Genomic DNA, 17973 nt, shown 5'->3' with positions numbered 1-17973 from the left:
ATGTGGGATTAATGTGAGGGCCGAGAGAAAAACACCACCTTGTAGCCTGGGTATGACTCCTCAGTCACAGAGTAAGACAAGTCTTAAGTGTGGTCTGGACTCCAGGGAGAGCCACCCTAAACAGTGGTCTTGGTAAGTGTTCATCTTACCAACTTCACTAACTGGAGTCCGCTAGGATTACTGCAGGTGTGTTAATTCCATAGCTTGGGGAATGGGCATTTTTCGTGGTGGTGGTGCCAGTGTCTCACTGTGTATGCTGTATATCTGGCTGACCGGAACTCAGTTTGTAGGCCAGACTGGCTCTTTTTATTAACTCTTTTATTCTCTTTTAGGAACCTGACAGGAGACTCCGGCGTCAAACCAGAGAACTGTAAGTGCAGCTGGCATGCCTCTGCCCTTAATGATGCTCAGCTGTAGTATCACAGCTGCAAGTGAGGGGCTGGTGCTGAGCACTGTTGTATTTTGGTGGTGTGTAGAAAGTTCTGAGAAAAGCCAGAACAAGGTCTGCTGGAGAGATGACTCTGCCGTTAAGAACACTAACTAGTCTTCTGGAGGGTCTGGGTTCTGTTCCTGATAACCACATGGAAGCTAACAACTGCCTTTAACTCCAGATTCCAGGGGATCAGACACCCTCTTCTGGCCTCAGATACATGTTGACAAAATACCCACATGCCTAATATATTAATAGCTGAAAAACAGCCGAGGCACAGTGAGATGGCGCATCTGGCTAAGTACTTGTGATATGTCTGACAATACAGACAACTAAAGTTAAATGAAGCTGGGCATAGTGGGACACATCTGTAATCTCATCTTGGGAGACTGGAAGCTGAGGCAGGAAGGTTGCCATGAATTCGAGGCCATCCTGAGCTACAGAGTGAGACACTGTCTCAAAAAGAAAAAGAGAAAATTGGAGCATGTGGTACGTGCCTTTCATTCTAGCACTCAGAGACAGAAATGGATCTCTGTAAGTTTCAGGTCAGCCAGAACTACATAGACTCCATGTCTCAACAACAAAAAGTCTGACTACCCTAGCAAAACTGACATAGTCGCCTTTGACCTTTTGACTCAGGTTTTGCCTCCCTGGTCACACTGAGTGGTTATATAAGTTAGCTTGTACTCAGAGTGCTGGCTGATAGTCCCAGAGCTCAGCAGCTTAAAGCTAAGCATCCATTGAGCTCACTGGAGGCTTGCTAGCTGGCCGCTGATCCTGGTGGGGACAGTGGGCTGACTTAATTGTCACCTGAGTATATTATTGTGGTAGTGGATAGGCACAGGCGAGTAGTGCTGGTCTTTTCGTATTTGTTCGTTGTGAATTTGTTTGGATGTTTTTAATAGATAGGCTCTCCTGTGTATCCCAGGCTGGCCCAGACTTGATCCTCCTGCCTCAGCATCTGGAATGCAGGGATTGCAAGCCGGTTCCACTATATCCAAATAGAGGTGATCCTTTTTCTTTGACACGTGAAACGTAGCCAGAGGCCAACATAAGCAGCTTCCTCATTGCACCTGTTCATTCAGGCAGGAGCTCTTGATTGAGTCTGGGGGTCACTGGTAGGACTAACCTTAATGAGCCAACTTGCTCTGGGGTTCCCCCGCCACAGCCTTCTAAACGCTAAAACCATGGGTCCTACACAACCAGTGTTTACGTAGTGTATTGGGCAATTTGAATTCTAGTCCATATCTGAGCTATTTTCCCAACCTCAGAGATAGGGTTGGTTTTTTTTTTAATTTTTCTGTTTTTTAATTCAATTTTTAATTTATTTTTTGTGTTTATGAATTTTTTTATTCATTTTTATTGAGCTCTACATTTTTCTTTGCTCCCCTCCCTGTCTCTCCCCTCCCCTTCAACCCTCTCTCAAGGTCCCATGCTCCGAATTTACTCAGGAGATCTTGTCTTTTTCTAGTACCTATGTAGATTAGATCTTGTTTTTAAAGCTTCTGTTAATACCCACTTGAGCGATGCAAATATTGAAGTCCCAGGTCCAGAGGACAGCAAAATATCTGACCTGAGGATGGGGTTGCTACTGAAGAGTAAGGTGACAGTTGGACTCTGTGAGGCCAGCCTTTGTGCTTGCTGATGCTGACCACGCTCCAAGTCCTTTCATCTCAGCAGTGTTCACAGGGCAGTTGCAGACAGTCCTTTCAGGCCCCAGAGTGCCAGTGGAGCCCTACTGATGATTTCGTCTTAATCTAAAGAACTGAGGGGTGTGACTCATAGATCCAGGGCACTCATGCATGTATTCATGCTACAGGTTGCCTGCAGAGGTAAGAGGGCTGCTCTCCAGATTCAGTTCATAGCTACCATGGTGGATTGCGGGGATTACTAAGATCATCAGGCTTATGTGTCAAATCCTTTATCTGTTTAGCCATCTTGTTGGTCCCAATTGAGTACTTGCCATCAGTTCATGATGAACTAGGTTTGAGCTCCAGTTCTGCAAAAATATATAATATAAAGTCATATAAAGGATAAACAGGTGGAGGATAGGAAAGATCCCCTCTTCTTGAACTCTGAGAGGTTGTCACTTAAGCCATTTCTGCTTGGATGGTGCTTAGAGTTGTGGTCACCAGTGTTCATGTGAGTTTTTCTTTTGTTGTTTTATGTGGCAGATCATCAAGGCGGAGATCAAGGGAGGATCCGGACAGAGAAGCAAGACCAGGAACTCATGAGGAAATGGACGATGACGAAGATGAAAAGGCAGAGTCCTTATCTAACTTATATGGGCTTTGTCTGTGTGCTCCTACTGGATTGGTGGAGATGATGCTGGGCAGGCTTCTGGGTGCAAAATCATCCATCTCACTTGTTACTCTGGACTTGCCTGGTCTCCCTTGGGTGTTGGTTGTCACTGCATGTCTGAGCCTGTTTGCCTGGACCAAGGTGCTTATGAAGTCCGTTTCCGTGGAGACCTGGTCCACCTAGAGTTGAAGTTTTTGAGTTTTTAGTTCAACAAGCCCTCTCCCTTAAGTCCTAAGTGCAATTCTTGACTCCCCCCAACTTGCTTACCTGAGAGCATCCTCACAACCTAAACAAGTCTAGGAAAATGGTGCACACTTGTAATCTTAGCATCAGAAGGGTAGAGACAGGAGTAGGAATTTCATCTCCTTAGCTAAAGATGAGGATCAAGGCCAGCCTAGACTATTGGAGACTGTCTCAAAACGACAAAAATCCTCCATTCAAGGTTAAAGCATACAGTTGGAGGGTGGTGCAAGGATTCTCTGTAACATGTATTGAGGTTGCTGTGTGAGCAGCCCAGTGTTTGCCTGGGTCCTCATGACTTCCACAATCTCCTCTTGTGCATGTGTGTTACCTAGTACTCAGAATGCTGTTTACTATTACAGTATTGTTTAGGGAACATAGCAAGGACAGTCTGTGTGGGCTCAGGATAGTTTTCTGAGCCTTTTGCACCTGCAATTGGTTGAATCTCCAAGACATGGAAAACTTGATTGCTCGAGGTACCAAGGCCTCTGATAGGGTACAGCACTCAGTTTATGGATTCCTGCTTTATGGAACTCTAGAGCAGTAGATGAGGTCACATACTCGTGTCTTGGGTCTCCACCTTAGGAGATGTCTGAGAACTGTCCACCTGGTTTCCTCCACTGAGATTTAGAGTAGAGACTGAACCAGTGTGAGTGTTCTCAGTGCTGGTCTCGTATCACCCCAGGGTGTAGTAATGCTTCCGTACCTCCCTTTCTTTGCCCACTGTCAGGGCTTGCCTCATGTCAAGGAGCTTTTGTTTATATTCACTTTATTTTCTGTGTGTGGGTGCTTGTAGACATCAAGAGGACAGCTTGTAGGAATTGGTTTTTTGTCCGCTGTATGGAGCCCTGAGATTGTCGGGTTTATGTGTGAGTGCCAAGTCATCTTGTTGGCTGAGCTTTGTGATGGGTTCTCGCTGTTGGACCAGAATGACTTCAAGCTTGCGTGTCCCTAGCCCAGAGTGCCTCATAGCTGCCCTGTGGAAAGGGAGGGCTAAGGTTAACACTCGGTTGATGTGCTAGACCCACTCACCCTGATGAGTACATCAGTGAGGTGCACTCTACGTGCTCAGAAATTGCTAGACTGTGTCTAGATGTGTACTTTCTGTTTTGCTTTTTGTTCTGTTTTAAACAGTCTCACTATGTAGCCAAGGGTCACCTTGAACTCTTGGTTTGCCTGTCCCCCACTGCAGCTCTCAGTGATGGGATCGCAGGTCTGTGCCACCACTCCCAGCTCATACTGAGCTGAGGGTGGAATCCAGGACATCTTGCATGCTTGGCAGGCACTTGACTCAGAGTTTCAGACCCTGTTTGTTTTTGAGACAGAATCTTGCTATAGTCCTAGCTGGCCTAGACTAACTCATGTGTTAACCAGGGTGGCTTCAAATTCAGAGATCACCTTTGTCTGCCTCTCAAGTGGTATATGATTAAAGGTGGATGCCACTGCTCTCAGCTGTGGTTCTTCTGTTTCTGTTTTAAGGCAAGGTCCGTGTTGACTTGGGCATAAGGAGGCTCCTGCTTTTCCTCCAAGTGTTAGGTTACAGAGTTCTTTAGAAGGTTCTTTAGTGCCTGCTGATTTGCAGTATTGGGGAAATGGGGGACACAGTCTTAGCCTCTGGTCCCAGGAGAGAATGTCTCCTGATGTTCAGAACCAAGATGCTGACCCTGCACACTTGAGCTTGAAGTTAACCTGCTTAGCCTCTGAAATAATGTTGTTTCCCCTCCTCTCCTCCATATTCTTACTGTCAGGATAAAAGAAGACCCAGGCCCAGAAGTCAACCCAGAGATCTGTAAGTGTCAAAAGTGTTTGTGTCTTGCTGTCATGTTAACTCCGAAAGGCTCTGTTAGGGAGAAGTACAGAACTGACCTGCTCAGCTGTGTGGGGCTTAGCTCCATCACCTTGCTCATTAATCCGTGGGGGTCCCCTGGGCCATCTGCACACCCTTCAAAGGAATTCTGCCTTGAGAGTCTTCATGACTTTTTGGTTTGGGGCTTGGGAGTGTTTAACTGTGTCTCATGGGGGAGGTGTTCATCTGTCATTTCCAGAATAGTTATGCTGGAGTTGGGTTGTCAAAGCTAAATGTTCCTTGTTCATAGAGCCACCAAACGAAGACCCGAGGAAGCAGAATCAGAGCAGATAGCTTCAGAGTCTGAGGAAGGAGATGAAGAGGAAAGGGTAAGTAAGAAGAGCCTGGCTATTCTGTTAACTTTCTTAAAAGAAAGGGAGGGAGAGAGAGAGAGAGAGAGGGGGGGGGGTGGAGGAGGGAGGGGCTGGGCAGTGATGGTGCAGAGGCAGGCAGATCTGAGTCTGAGGCCAGCCTGGTCTACAAAGCAAGTTCCAGGAGAGCCAGAGCTGTTACACAGAGAAACTCTGCCTTGAAAAGCAAAACAAAAATAATTATTGTACATGTATAGGTATTTTGTCTGCTTGTATATCTGTATACCGTGTTTGTTCAGTGGTCACAGAAGCCAGGAGAGGGTGTCATTTCACCTGAAACTGGGTGTGGATACTAGGGCTTGTACCTGGGTCCTCTGAAAGAACAGACAGTATTCTTAACCACTGAGACAGCTCTTCAGCCTCACATTTGTTTAGAATCAGGATCTACATGTGTAGCCCAGGCTGACTTCAGACACCAGAAGTCATCCTCTGGTTGTTACATGCATACCATGATACATGAACACCCACATATAATACACACACACAAGATAGACAAATGTAATTTTAAAATCTCTAAGAGGGAAGGACTTGTTGTGAATAGAACCACAGTACACAGTGAATAAAACCCCAACACGTGTCTAGTCTGCTAGGATCGTAGTCTTGCAGGGTTTATTTGTATTGTTGAGACAAGGTCTCCTTATAAACATGGCCTGGCACCCCCGGTGTTGAACTCAGGCGTGTGCATGTCGACTTGCTTCCTGTCTGCTTTTTTTTACAGCATGAGCTGTGACCTACATTAAGATCTAAACTACATTAAACCAAGAAAACAAAAGCTGGGCAGTGGTGATGCCCACCTTTGATCTCAGTACTTGGATCTACAGAGCAAGTTCCAGGACAGCCAAGGCTATACCAGACCCTGTCTTTGGGGAGGAAAAAGAAAAAAGATCTAAACTATATGCAGTGAATTTCATGCTACCTAATGACCTCAATATGTTCCAGGAAATTATCCATTAGGTAACTTTGTCTAAAGAAGTTAAACTTTAATTTATGTAGTTAACAAAAACAAAGATGCTACAGATTGTTATATAGTCACAGATCATGTATCACTGTCTTCTAGATGGTCCATAGCTGATCAGAGAATCATTATGTGGCTCAGGTTTGTTACAAATAATGTTAGAAGATCTCAGCACAGGCTCCAATTTATGGAAAGTGTCCTGGTTTTTCCGAGCTTCTTAGTTGTCTCTTTGGCCTATTTCTTGCTGTTGGCTGCTCTCTAGGAACTCTGGAGGTGTACTGAGCCAGTGGCCCCCTGTAATGAGGTTTGTAGCCCAGGCTTTGGCACTGTGGACTTTGTCCAGTGTAGTGTCCATCCTTCCAGCTTCTCATATCATTTGTCTTTGAGTATTGGAATGAAAGCCAAGTCTTTGTGTTTGCTCGGCAAGCGCTCTGCAACTTGAGCCACACTGTCAGTTCTAACCCCATGTTTTTATTCTTTTTGGTTTTTTGAAACAAGGTTTTTATTCTGTAGTCCAGGTTTACCTCAATCCCGTGTCAATCTGACTGCTGGGATGTAGACATGAACCATCATACTTGCTTCACCTAATGTCTTAGTGTTGTCTAAGACTGAGTAGAAGTTGCCGAGTGCAAGAAGCCGATTCTCTTTTGCTTGTTTATGGGAGTTCATTTGAAACTGCTTTCTTTGTGCGTAGTCTGTCTTGGCAACTGGAGCCATATTTATTTTCTCGCTGCTTGAGATAGTTGGTGTCTGGGGTCAAACCTCCATGGTTGCTAGTGAGGCCACTCCGGTGACCACGTAGCCTGTGCAAGGCTCTGGATTCCCTACCCAGCTCTGCAAAAGGAAAGTGAAAGGTTGAGAGGGAGCCAGACATGGAGCTATGACTACTTTCAAAGCACCTAGGGGCAAAGACAGGGTCACTTTAAGCTCCCAGTTAGCCAGTAAGACATACCCACAGCCTCTGGTCACTGTGTTTCCAGATGGTTCCACCTTCCAAGTTCCAACAAAACAGCCAACAGCTCTGTATCTGCAGGAAACAGGACTGGCCAGATCCAGAACCTGGGAAACCAGACTGCCTTCCACAAGTTAGGACTACATAGTTTAAACACATAGGCTACATAACACTTGGTCAGTATTGGGTCACATACCTGTCAGGTCCTGTGGTTATCACGTAGTGCCATCATAGCCATCTGAAGGTACTGTCATAGTGCATTGTCTATCTCTTGTATGGGTCCTGATTTGAACTGTAAAAATGGCACAGGGGAAGCAGGGAAAGGTGGCTCATACCCATAATCCCAGCATCAGGAGGCTGAGGCTGAAGGATCTAGAATTCATTGTCAGCCTGAGCTATACATAGTCAGACAATCTTGGGGGAAAAAATATTTAATTGAAGACTTGACAGTTTCATGAGAGGTTGGTTTGAAGCGCACACATCAGCTAACCTACCCTTTCCTAGACAAGGAGCACATTTAGGTGTTGGAGAAGAATAGCGCTGCTTCCAAGTGATTCTGTGGAAACCGTAATCCAGAGTATCAGTGCTCTGGAGCTAGGGTGCTTAGGGATGGGAGAGCAATGTGGGACCTTGGCTCCAACAGGTTTGACATTGTATGGGAGGAGGCACCAGAGTTTACTCCAGCTCCTTTACTTACAGTTGCCTTTCTGACCTACAGAGTAGCCACAACCCTATGCTCAAGAGGCAGGAGGCAGGCAGATCTCTTCAGTTGGAGGCCAGCCTGGACTATAGAAGGACTTATTTCCAGGCCAGCTAGGGCTACATAGTGAGATCCTATCTCAAAATAAAGTAGCAACATGACTTTCCTTTTTACATCTTGAAAGTCCTTTTGAATGGAAGTGATTCTCTATGTTGCCTTTCTCAGGGTACCTGCTGCGATAGGCATCTCCAGTAATGCATGTAGTTTTTGAGCTTGTGGTTTCAAGACATCCATGTTTAGGAGGACCCTACGGTTAGCTGTTAGAGAGACTGCTCTGGCTCCCAGAGCACCTCAGTGTTGCTGTGCCCTCACATAGCTTTGTGTAGCACAAGGAGAGACTGGACTCACCTGTCCTTCTTATAAAAATGGCATGTCTTTTGTATCAGCACCTCCTGTTGGGGCCTTTTTGGTTTTTTGCTTTTTATTTGTTCATTCATTCATTTATTTTGGTTTTTCAGAACAGTTTCTCTGTGTATCCCTGCCTGGCTGACTTCAAACTCGGAGATCTGCCTGCCTTTGCGTCCCAAATGCTAGTATTAAAGGCGCATGCCGCCACCACCTAGCTCTTTTTTTTTTTTGAGATTGGGTCTTGCCAAGTATCTGAGGATGGCCTCCAACTCATGGTCCTCCTGCCTTAGGTTTCTGGGTTAGGGCAGGCTTTTCATGGGATTTGGACATTGGTGTGATTTGGGCCTTAGTACCTGACCCTTTACCAGCTTTCTTCCTGAGATTTGTGACAATCACATATAGGAAGGTTCATTGTCCCCCCCCCCGGGGGGGAGAGAGGGTGGTCTGTCTATTGGGTGTCCTGGAATTTGTTTTGTAGACCAGGTTGGCCTCAAACTCAGGTCCACCTGCTTCCTCCTCCTGAGTGCTGAGATAAAGGTGTGCACCACCACTATCTGGCATATAGGAAGTTCTTAATCTAAAGTGCCATTCAAGCCTAAGGTATCCTGACTCTCTGTTCTTCTTGCTCCTGTTTAGGAAGAAAAGAGACGAAAAATGACACTCAAAGAACCGTAAGCACTTCGCTTTCCCTTACAGAGCAGGTGATGCTGTTAGGCAGTTCTAGAGAGGGGTGAGAGGAGGCTGTTCAGCGAACTGCTGCACCAGCCTTAACCTTCTGTGGATCGGAGTGGAAGCAGGCACTTTGCTTCTGCTGGGCAACCTCAGTACCATGATGGTCACTGTGGATATTGGCACCAGCATGCCTGGGCTAGCTTAGGAAGAGTTGGTGCAGGGCTGATGGTGGGTAGCGTATTCCAGTTTGATGAAATGCCAGCAACCTTGTGCTTCTTCCAGAGTGGAGAAAAAGGCGGCTCGAACCAAATCGGCCGTGATCCCAAAGGTAAGGGCACCTCCAGGAACTTGGCCAGCAACAGCACAGGAGTTCTTAGATGTTGGAGAGCTGCCCTGAGGCCGTACCTGTTCTTCCCACAGACGGATTCACCACGGTGCCCCCAGTGCGGCCAGTTCCTAGATGACCCTGATCTGAAGTACCAGCAACACCTTCCAGATGCTGTGAGTCCGTGCTCTACCTTCACCCTGTCCTCTCCTGCCTCCTGGTATGCCCATGTCACTGTCCCCTGTCCTTTAGGTGGATGAACTCCAAATGTTGGTCAGTGAGAAACTGTCCATCTATGAATCCAACTCGTCTGGATTTGAAAGCTATGAGTCATCTCCCCAGCACAGGGTGACCTGCTTCAGGTAACTGCCATGTCCTGTGGGTGTGTTCTGCTGGTGGACACCTGTGTTCAAGGCATCTAAGTGTAGTCATTACTTCTAATCATAGGGCTTCTCAAGCTGCCCTCCTTTTGACAATAGCTAAGAAGCCAATTAAGGTTGAATAGACTTCAGCCACAAATAAAATTTTATTATTGCTGTTTGTTTTCTGGGGTTTTTTGCAGCCTGGGCCAGCCTCAAACTTGATAAGTAGACAGGATGACCTTGAATTCCTGGCCTTCTGTGCTAACATTCCCAGATGTGTAGTGCTCTGTGCAAACCAGAGCTTCATTTACATCAGGCAAGCCCTTCACAGCTGAGCCATGTTTCCAGCCCTGGCTTTGGAGAAGCAGGACCAGATGTGATGAGGCTGAACCCACAAGTCCTTCTGGGTTATGTGGTGGAAGGGGTCCCCTTAGGAGTACCCATCATTCCTGAGTGCTCTTAGATATTGAACCCACCATGGGCTGGAGTTTTTGGGACCATTGGTTCAAGATCCCTGGGTGTGGCTGTGGCAATACTCCCTGCATGTTGGTTAGTGGCTATTATCTCTCTCCCTACGACTGACATGGTAGATCTGCCAGTGATCTATAGGGCTTTGCCCTAATAGGCAGTAGACCTGTGGGGCCAGTTAGAGATTGTTTGTAGATAGCAGTCAGCTGTAAATCCCACTGTGGCATCCTCAGGAGAGAACTGAAGCCAGGCTTCTCCTTCATTCAGTTACATAGCCTTTTTCTGGTGGGGAAAGATGGCTGAGGGCATGCAGCCCTTGGCTGAGTGTGGCCAGTGAACAGGCCTTATGCAGGATCAGTACTGGTACTCCAGTTCTTTTTAGTCTGGAGAGATAAATCAGCAGTCAACTCCAGCTGCTGATACCTGTGTAGGCAGCTCACAACCAGCCAATTATAACTCCAGCATGTGGTGTGTGGTATTTGTCACACAAGAGTGGTGTGAGACACTGTTGGGTGGTGGATATTGCTGAGTCCAGAACCCTCACTTAGTCTGGGTACCTTGAGTCTGACAGAGATTTATGGTCATCGGTGTGGAGCTGAGTGGTGAAGTAATGTTTGTTGCCTGTGTAGTGTATATTGCAATAGAGGTCATCTGTGTCCTGTTGACACTGGTCTTATTGAGAAGAACATTGAACTCTACTTTGCTGGTTGTGCCAAAGCAATTTATGATGAAAATCCATCTGTGGAAGGTACGTGTACTGGTAAAGGTATGTGCAATGTTCAAGGGTTGTTAAAGAAGCGAACAAAACATGGGAGGCAAGATAGGGGAGGCAAGATAGAACCCGTGGGAAGTACTGCTTTGAGGGGATAGCTCAAAGTCCTGCCATTAACTCAGCAAAGTGAAGAGGCTGCATGCTGGCTGGGTTTTCTAGCTGTAGAGAGAGCTGTGAAGTCACCGTGTCTAGTCTGTTTCTTAGTGGGACTTTTTTCCACAGGTGGTGTTAATTGCAAAAACCTGGGGCCTATCAGTGAGTGGTGGATCACTGGCTTTGATGGCGGAGAAAAGGCTCTCATTGGCTTCAGCACCCGTAAGTTTCTGCCTAGTCATAAGGGTCTCATCAGGCACAGGGAGGACCTCGTGACCTGTGTTCATCTTTACTGGCCTGAAAGCTGATCCTCCAGTTGTATGACAATCAGGTGTTTACAACTCAGATGAGTGCTGACCTCAGCTGACTCATTTCCACCTGGCTCCTGCAAGTCCAGGTGGACCTTAGCGAATAGAGAAGTTGGATTCTTGTGGGTTAGGTTGTGGAGTTTTAAATTTTAGATTGTTCTGGAAGCTTGGAAGACATATACTTGCCCGTGTTCAGCCTGGATTTTTCTTTCTTTCTTTCTTTCTTTCTTTATTTATTTATTTATTTATTTATTTATTTATTTATTTATTTATTTATTTATTTATATTTCTTTATTTATTGTGTGTGAGTGCACCACAGCATACGTATGGGATAGTAGTAATTGATTCTCTCCCTCTACCATGTGAGGCCCTGGATCAACCTCAAGTTGTCAAGCTTGTAGGAAAGTGCCCTTATCTGCTGAGCCATTTTACTAGCTTTGAAACATTTTTTTAAAATGTAGTACCTGCTGGACATAGCAGACAACTGCTGTCCTAGCTACTCAGGAAATTGAGTTGGGGCTAGCCTAGGCAAAATGACAGGACCCCGTTAAATAAACCAAACAGCCATCTGCATAAATGGTAGGTGCTGGAGGAGCTTGAAATGCTCATAATCACCCTAATTGGACTATCTTTAAAAACCAAGTCATATGTTCTTCCAGCATTTGCGGAATACATTCTGATGGAACCCAGCCCAGACTATGCGCCAATATTTGGGTTGATGCAGGAGAAAATTTACATCAGTAAGATTGTGGTTGAGTTCCTGCAAAGCAATCCTCACGCCGTCTATGAAGACCTAATAAATAAGATTGAGGTGAGAGCTTTACCTTCTCTAGGAAGGGTTTGGATCTACATGTACACAGCATGGTTGATGCTAGAGAAGACTGTTCAGAATCAGAACCTTCCACTACCACTAGAAGATTAATGCAACAGGCCTGGGGGCGTGTCTTACTTGTAGTGCCCCTGTCTAGAATCCCCAATGGGGGCCTAGGTGCGCAACTTTTGGTACATTGCTTGTCTAGCATACATGAAATACTAGGGTCCTCTCACCCAGCCTTACAAGGAGGCAAAACATTAGAAACATCTGATCGTTTTTGTTTTGTTTTGTTTCTTCCTCTCCCCCCCAAACCAAAGACCACTGTCCCTCCTTCTGCCATTAACCTGAACCGGTTCACAGAGGACTCCCTGCTGCGCCATGCCCAATTTGTGGTGAATCAGGTAGAGAGTTACGATGATGCCAAGGACAGTGATGAGACACCCATCTTCTTGACTCCCTGCATGAGAGCCCTGATCAAGCTGGCTGGGGTCACTCTGGGACAGAGGTAAGGATGTAGCAAGAATCAGATGGGAGACTTGAGACCAGAGAAGGCAGTCTTATGTCTGGTTCCCTAAAATGGTGGCCATCTGTCTCAGGCGAGCGGAGAGACGCTATAACCTCAAAGATTCTACTAAGGAGAAGGACAAAGGGCCCACAAAAGCCACCACCACCAAGTTGGTCTACCAGATCTTTGACACGTTCTTCTCAGAGCAGATCGAGAAGGACGACAAGGAAGACAAGGAGAACGCCTGCAAGCGCCGCCGCTGTGGCGTCTGTGAGGTGAGCAGGCTAGCCACGCCGTGAGCCATCCTTGGCTCTTCTTAGATGTTTAGGAGTCAGTACTCTAGGGGAGCTGTCTGCCTTGCCAGACGGGTGGGGTTGAAGTCAACAAGAGTGTCTAGGGCGTTTTAGGTGGATGCCGTTGGCTACATAGCCTGGTTTCCTGAGAGACGTCAGCTCTACCTCCATGTTCTGTGGGTGCTGAGAGAGGACTGGCCCAAGAGCCAGAGTCGCCCCTCAGGCCACATTACACTCTGGAATTCTGCTAGAGCTTCTGCAGAAGTACATGTTTCTCTCAGCTTAGAACTGTGGCTGCAGAAGGCCTCTTGATATGACTTGGGTCTTAATCTAGCTCAGGCTGGCCTGGAAGTCTCTATCCTACCGTATTCTTCCAAAAACTGGGTTTATAGACCTGCGCCACCATGGCTGGCTCTTGTGAGTACTTTTGTATCAATGGTCTTGGAATCAACCTGTGTCATTAACACAAAACCCAAATTAAAAACAAAAAAAAAAACCAAAACCTCAAATGATGTGGTTAAGCTGGAGGCACGAGCCTATCCCATAAAGAAGGCAGTGAGGATCCAGGATTTCAAGGACATTCTCAGTTATAGTGAGTTTGAGGTCAGCCTGGGCTACAGACCATATACTGAACCATGGCCTGCATGTGTGGGTGTATTCTGAGGCAGCTTTGTAGGCAAGGTTGTCCTGAACCTGCTGGTGCTCCTTCCCCTGCCTCCTGAGAGCTGAGCGTCTGGGTGTTGTACTGCATGCCCAGTTCTGTGAGATCAGTTGTCCCAACACCAGCTTACGGGACATGCCTTATCTTATGCTATCAAAGGAACTTAAGTGTCCTGAGAGCTCTGAGTGAGAAGAGAAGACTGTTACGTGCTATTCTTAGTACACAAGGGACTGCTGGGTTCTTCTTTAGAGGAAGTCACCCTAACCGTGTGACACACTCAGGTGTATTTTTGCAGTTTACTGTTTTGACTTTCCCTGGGTGTAGTAGAGCCTCGCTGATCCTTCGCCCACAGTAGTATCCGTCCTTTTCTCATGGTATAGGCCTTCACGGGATGCCCGTCCTCACCTTTACTTGACTTTTTCTCCATGTCCTTGTATTTGATAATTCCTTTTAAAGTTGTTGTCTGTTTCTAAACAAGGGAGCTGGGTGCTTGGTTCCTTTTGGTTACCTTGTTCTCGTGCTGTTGTGTTTTGTTAGTGACTGTCCCCACTGACTGCTTGTGAGTTTCTAGGGAATGCTTAGCACCCTGTGCGCCTCCACATACTCAGACGCAGAGACCCCTTCTCAGGGTACAGTGTGTGTCACCTGTGCATATCTGTCACAGGACCTTAGTCATAGCTGAATGACCTGATACCTGACACAGGTTAAATCTGAGTAGTTGTCAAGCTTAGGGCATGCATGGGGAAAGTCTGAAGTGCTCAGCACAGATGCGGTGTGCTTTCATACTTACTAGTTGAGGGTGTGTGCAAAGGCTGCAGTGTGCACGTGGAGGTTGGAAGTAACTTTGGAGTTTTAGTCTTGCTGTGGGTATTGAAGTAAGCTTAGGGAGCTTGGTACTTTTACCCACCAAACATCTCGCTGACCTTGAGCAGGCATAGTTTTGAAAGTTCTGGGCTGGTGTGGTGATGCATGCCTTAATTCCCACCCAGCATTTGTCTGCAGAGGCAGGTGGATCTCTGTGAGGTTGAGGTCAGCCAGAGCTCTGTAGAGAGACCTTGTCTCAAAACAAACCAAACAAAAAAAAGTTCCTCCCTATGAATGGCTGGTTGATCCACCCTTTTATTTTTCAGGTCTGTCAGCAGCCTGAGTGTGGGAAGTGCAAAGCCTGCAAGGATATGGTTAAGTTTGGTGGCACTGGGCGGAGTAAACAGGCTTGCCTCAAGAGGAGGTAGGCTTTGCTATGTTCTGTTCTGGTGGCAGAGGCAACGACATGGTGTGGGGCTGACGGTGTGGGGCTGACGGGATGCTTTCCCAGGGTTGACGGCAGAGTGTGTTCTGCAGGTGTCCAAACTTGGCCGTAAAGGAGGCAGATGATGACGAGGAAGTTGATGATGACATCCCAGAGGTGCCATCACCCAAAAAGATGCATCAAGGGAAGAAAAAGAAACAGAACAAGGATCGCATCTCCTGGCTCGGACAGCCCTTGAAGGTGAGGTCTCTTCCTCTTACGTGCTGCTGCACGCCTGAGCCTAGCCCTGTAGCCAGGAAGCCGCAGGCTCACCTGTGAGAGGCAAGCTGCAACCCAGCTGCTGTCCCGTCCCCCCCTTTCCCCGTACTTAGGAGTAGAATGCAAGGCCTCAGGCACTCTAGGCTGGAGCTCTACAACTGGGCCACACCTCAGCCTCACTGGTAAATCCTGAGATGACTGTAGCCCAGGCAGCCCATATACTTCTACACTTTATACTATTCCATTTCAACCTCCCAATTGCTAAGGTTACAGACATGTGCCACCATGTCAGCATTAGGTTGGTTTTTTGTTTTTGTTTTTGTTTTTTGTTGTTGTTGTTGTTGTTGTTATTGTTTTGTTTTAGTTTAAGACAGGGTTTCTCTAACTGTCCTGGAACTCCCCATGTAGACCAGGCTAGCCTCTAAGGCAGATCTGCTTGCTTCCTGAGTGCTGGGATTACAGGCGTAATAGAAATTATTAAACTGGACTGTGGTGGCACATGCCTGTAATCCCAGCACTTGGATGGTAGGCAGATCTGAGTTTGAGGCCTGCCTGATCTACAAAACAAGTTTCAGAACAATCAAAGCTACAGAGAGAGACTATCTCAAAAAACAAACAAATTAATATATGTATATATATATATATAAAATATATATATTTTATATACACGTGGTGGTGTTTTAGGCCAGTCTGGTCTATAGAGCGAGTTCTAGGACAGCCAAGTTTATACAGAAAAAGGCATTCATTCAGAAGCCTTGGTTTAGTTTGTTTTAAAGATAGGCTCTCACTTTATAGCCCAGGTTGGGTTAGAACTTATATTTTATTTTTTACCATTTTTTTCAGATTTATCGCGTGTAGATTTTTTTTTTTTGGCCTATATATATGTACATGAACCATGTGCATGCCTAGTACCCACAGAGGTCAATAGAAGGTATGGAATCCCCTGCAATTGGAGTTATGAATGGTTGTGAGCCACTGTGGGTGCTAGGAACTGAACCCAGGTTCTCTAACATCAAAAAGTACTTTTCACTGCTGAACCCTGGACCTCTTGATCCTTTGCTTTTTTCAGCCTTTCAAGTGTTGGGATTACAGGCATGTGCTGACAATCCCAGCAACTCACGCCTTTTTTCTTTGAGTTAGGGTTTTACCGTGTAGCTCTGACTGGCCTGGACCTAATGTAGGCTAGATAGGCCTGCTAGGATTAAAGGTGTGTACCATTACACCCGGCTTTCTTGATTTCATTATGTTTATTTGTGGATGTACACACATGCCACAGCATGCGTGACTCCGAAGACAACCTACGTGAGTCCCTTCTCCATAGAGTGGGTCTCAGGGATCAAACTCGAGTCAGACTTAGTGACAAAACTTTATCCACTGAGCCATCTTGTTAGCCCTCATGACTTATCAAATAAGTCGTGTTTCCACTTTTTTAGGGTGTCTGGGGTGGAGCCCAGAGCCTGGCATCTGGTCAGTGCTCTTTGCACTGCTGATCCACACCCCTAGTCCCAAGCAAATTTCACAGAAAGTTAGGGGAAATGTTGGCTATGGCCCTCACCCAAGCTCAGATTGGTTTCAGGTTGAAGAGAAGAGAACTTACTATCAGAAGGTGTGCATCGATGAAGAGACACTGGAGGTGGGGGACTGCGTCTCTGTCATTCCAGATGATTCCTCCAAGCCGCTATATCTAGCCAGGTGTGTGTGTCCTCCTGCCAAATTTGAGTGCCTGCTTTTTCATGTCAGACTGAAACCAAAAGATACCAAGGGTTTGTATGGTCCAGTTCTGCTGGTTACATGAGATATCTATTCCCTGTCCCATCTTGCGGCTGCAGGGTCACGGCACTGTGGGAAGACAAGAACGGGCAGATGTTCCATGCGCACTGGTTCTGTGCTGGGACAGACACAGTCCTTGGAGCCACCTCAGACCCGCTGGAGCTGTTCCTGGTGGGCGAGTGTGAGAATATGCAGCTCTCCTACATCCATAGCAAGGTCAAGGTCGTCTACAGAGCTCCCTCTGAGAACTGGGCCATGGAGGTGAGCGCCTCCTCTCCTCTCCATGCTCCACCCGACCACTAGGAGCCAAGGCTGACCATGTTTTGTTTACATAGGGCGGCATGGATCCCGAGACCATGCTGCCAAGGGCTGAGGATGATGGAAAGACCTATTTCTACCAGCTGTGGTACAACCAGGACTACGCCAGGTTTGAATCCCCTCCCACGACCCAGCCGACAGAGGACAACAAGCACAAGTGAGTGTGTGCACCAGCTGTAGGCCTCCTCTGCCCCCATCCTGCTCTGGGAGACCTTCCATTCTCTCAGGTTTCCAGAGAAACGTTTACTTATTCCCCAGCTGTGTTCTTTGGGGTTTTTGTTTTTGTTTTTTTCAAGACAGGGTTTTTCTGTAGCTTTGGAGCCTGTCCTGGCACTAGCTCTTGTAGACCAGGCTGGCCTCGAACTCAAGAGATCCGCCTGCCTCTGCCTCCCGAGTGCTGGGATTAAAGGCGTGCGCCACCACCGCCCAGCCCCAGTTGTGTTCTTTGCTGACCAAAGAGGCCTGACATCATGGATGTGTTTAAAATGTGTGGACCTGGTCAGGTGGTGGTGCACACCTTTAATTCCTGCACTCGGGAGGCAGAATCAGGCAGATCTAAGTTCGAGGCCAGCCTGATCTACAGAGTTCCAGGACAGCCAGGATCGTTACAGAGAAACCCTGTTTTTTAAAAAAAAAAAAAAAAAAACATGGACTCTCTGGGGATTGTCATAGGCAAGCATAGCCATCTGTTTAAAAATAGTCATTTCTGCTGGGCAGTGGTAGTGCATGCTTTTTTTTTTTTTTTTTTAATAAATGTAAACTATACCTGAATCGGCACCAAAACTGGAGTCAAAAGATGGGCCCGTGGTCATTGTAAGCTGGGAATTTAAAATGGCAGGTTCACAAAAACCATCACAATCTGGAAATGGGTTGTGAATCTGAGTCGGGTTTCCTGGGCTTTT

The 17973-nt window shown here is 46.7% G+C and overlaps 1 protein-coding gene across 1 annotated transcript in view; it reads left to right on the top strand.

Moving 5' to 3' along the window:
• Dnmt1 (DNA methyltransferase 1) overlaps window positions 1-17973 on the top strand; it is a 48157-nt gene that overhangs the window by 18358 nt on the left and 11826 nt on the right. The window contains exons 9-26 of the mRNA XM_013346289.2: window positions 333-370; window positions 2605-2692; window positions 4720-4760; window positions 5068-5146; window positions 8840-8874; window positions 9158-9203; window positions 9296-9376; window positions 9453-9562; window positions 10660-10778; window positions 11025-11117; window positions 11863-12014; window positions 12335-12522; window positions 12614-12797; window positions 14607-14704; window positions 14818-14965; window positions 16560-16675; window positions 16813-17014; window positions 17089-17228. Coding sequence (XP_013201743.1) covers window positions 333-370; window positions 2605-2692; window positions 4720-4760; window positions 5068-5146; window positions 8840-8874; window positions 9158-9203; window positions 9296-9376; window positions 9453-9562; window positions 10660-10778; window positions 11025-11117; window positions 11863-12014; window positions 12335-12522; window positions 12614-12797; window positions 14607-14704; window positions 14818-14965; window positions 16560-16675; window positions 16813-17014; window positions 17089-17228 — 1958 coding nt within the window. The remainder of the gene's footprint in view (window positions 1-332; window positions 371-2604; window positions 2693-4719; window positions 4761-5067; window positions 5147-8839; window positions 8875-9157; window positions 9204-9295; window positions 9377-9452; window positions 9563-10659; window positions 10779-11024; window positions 11118-11862; window positions 12015-12334; window positions 12523-12613; window positions 12798-14606; window positions 14705-14817; window positions 14966-16559; window positions 16676-16812; window positions 17015-17088; window positions 17229-17973) is intronic.

This window comes from Microtus ochrogaster, chromosome 5 (assembly GCF_000317375.1).
Source record: "Microtus ochrogaster isolate Prairie Vole_2 chromosome 5, MicOch1.0, whole genome shotgun sequence".
NCBI lineage: Eukaryota > Metazoa > Chordata > Mammalia > Rodentia > Cricetidae > Microtus > Microtus ochrogaster.
This window is presented reverse-complemented; position numbering and strand designations above follow the sequence as displayed.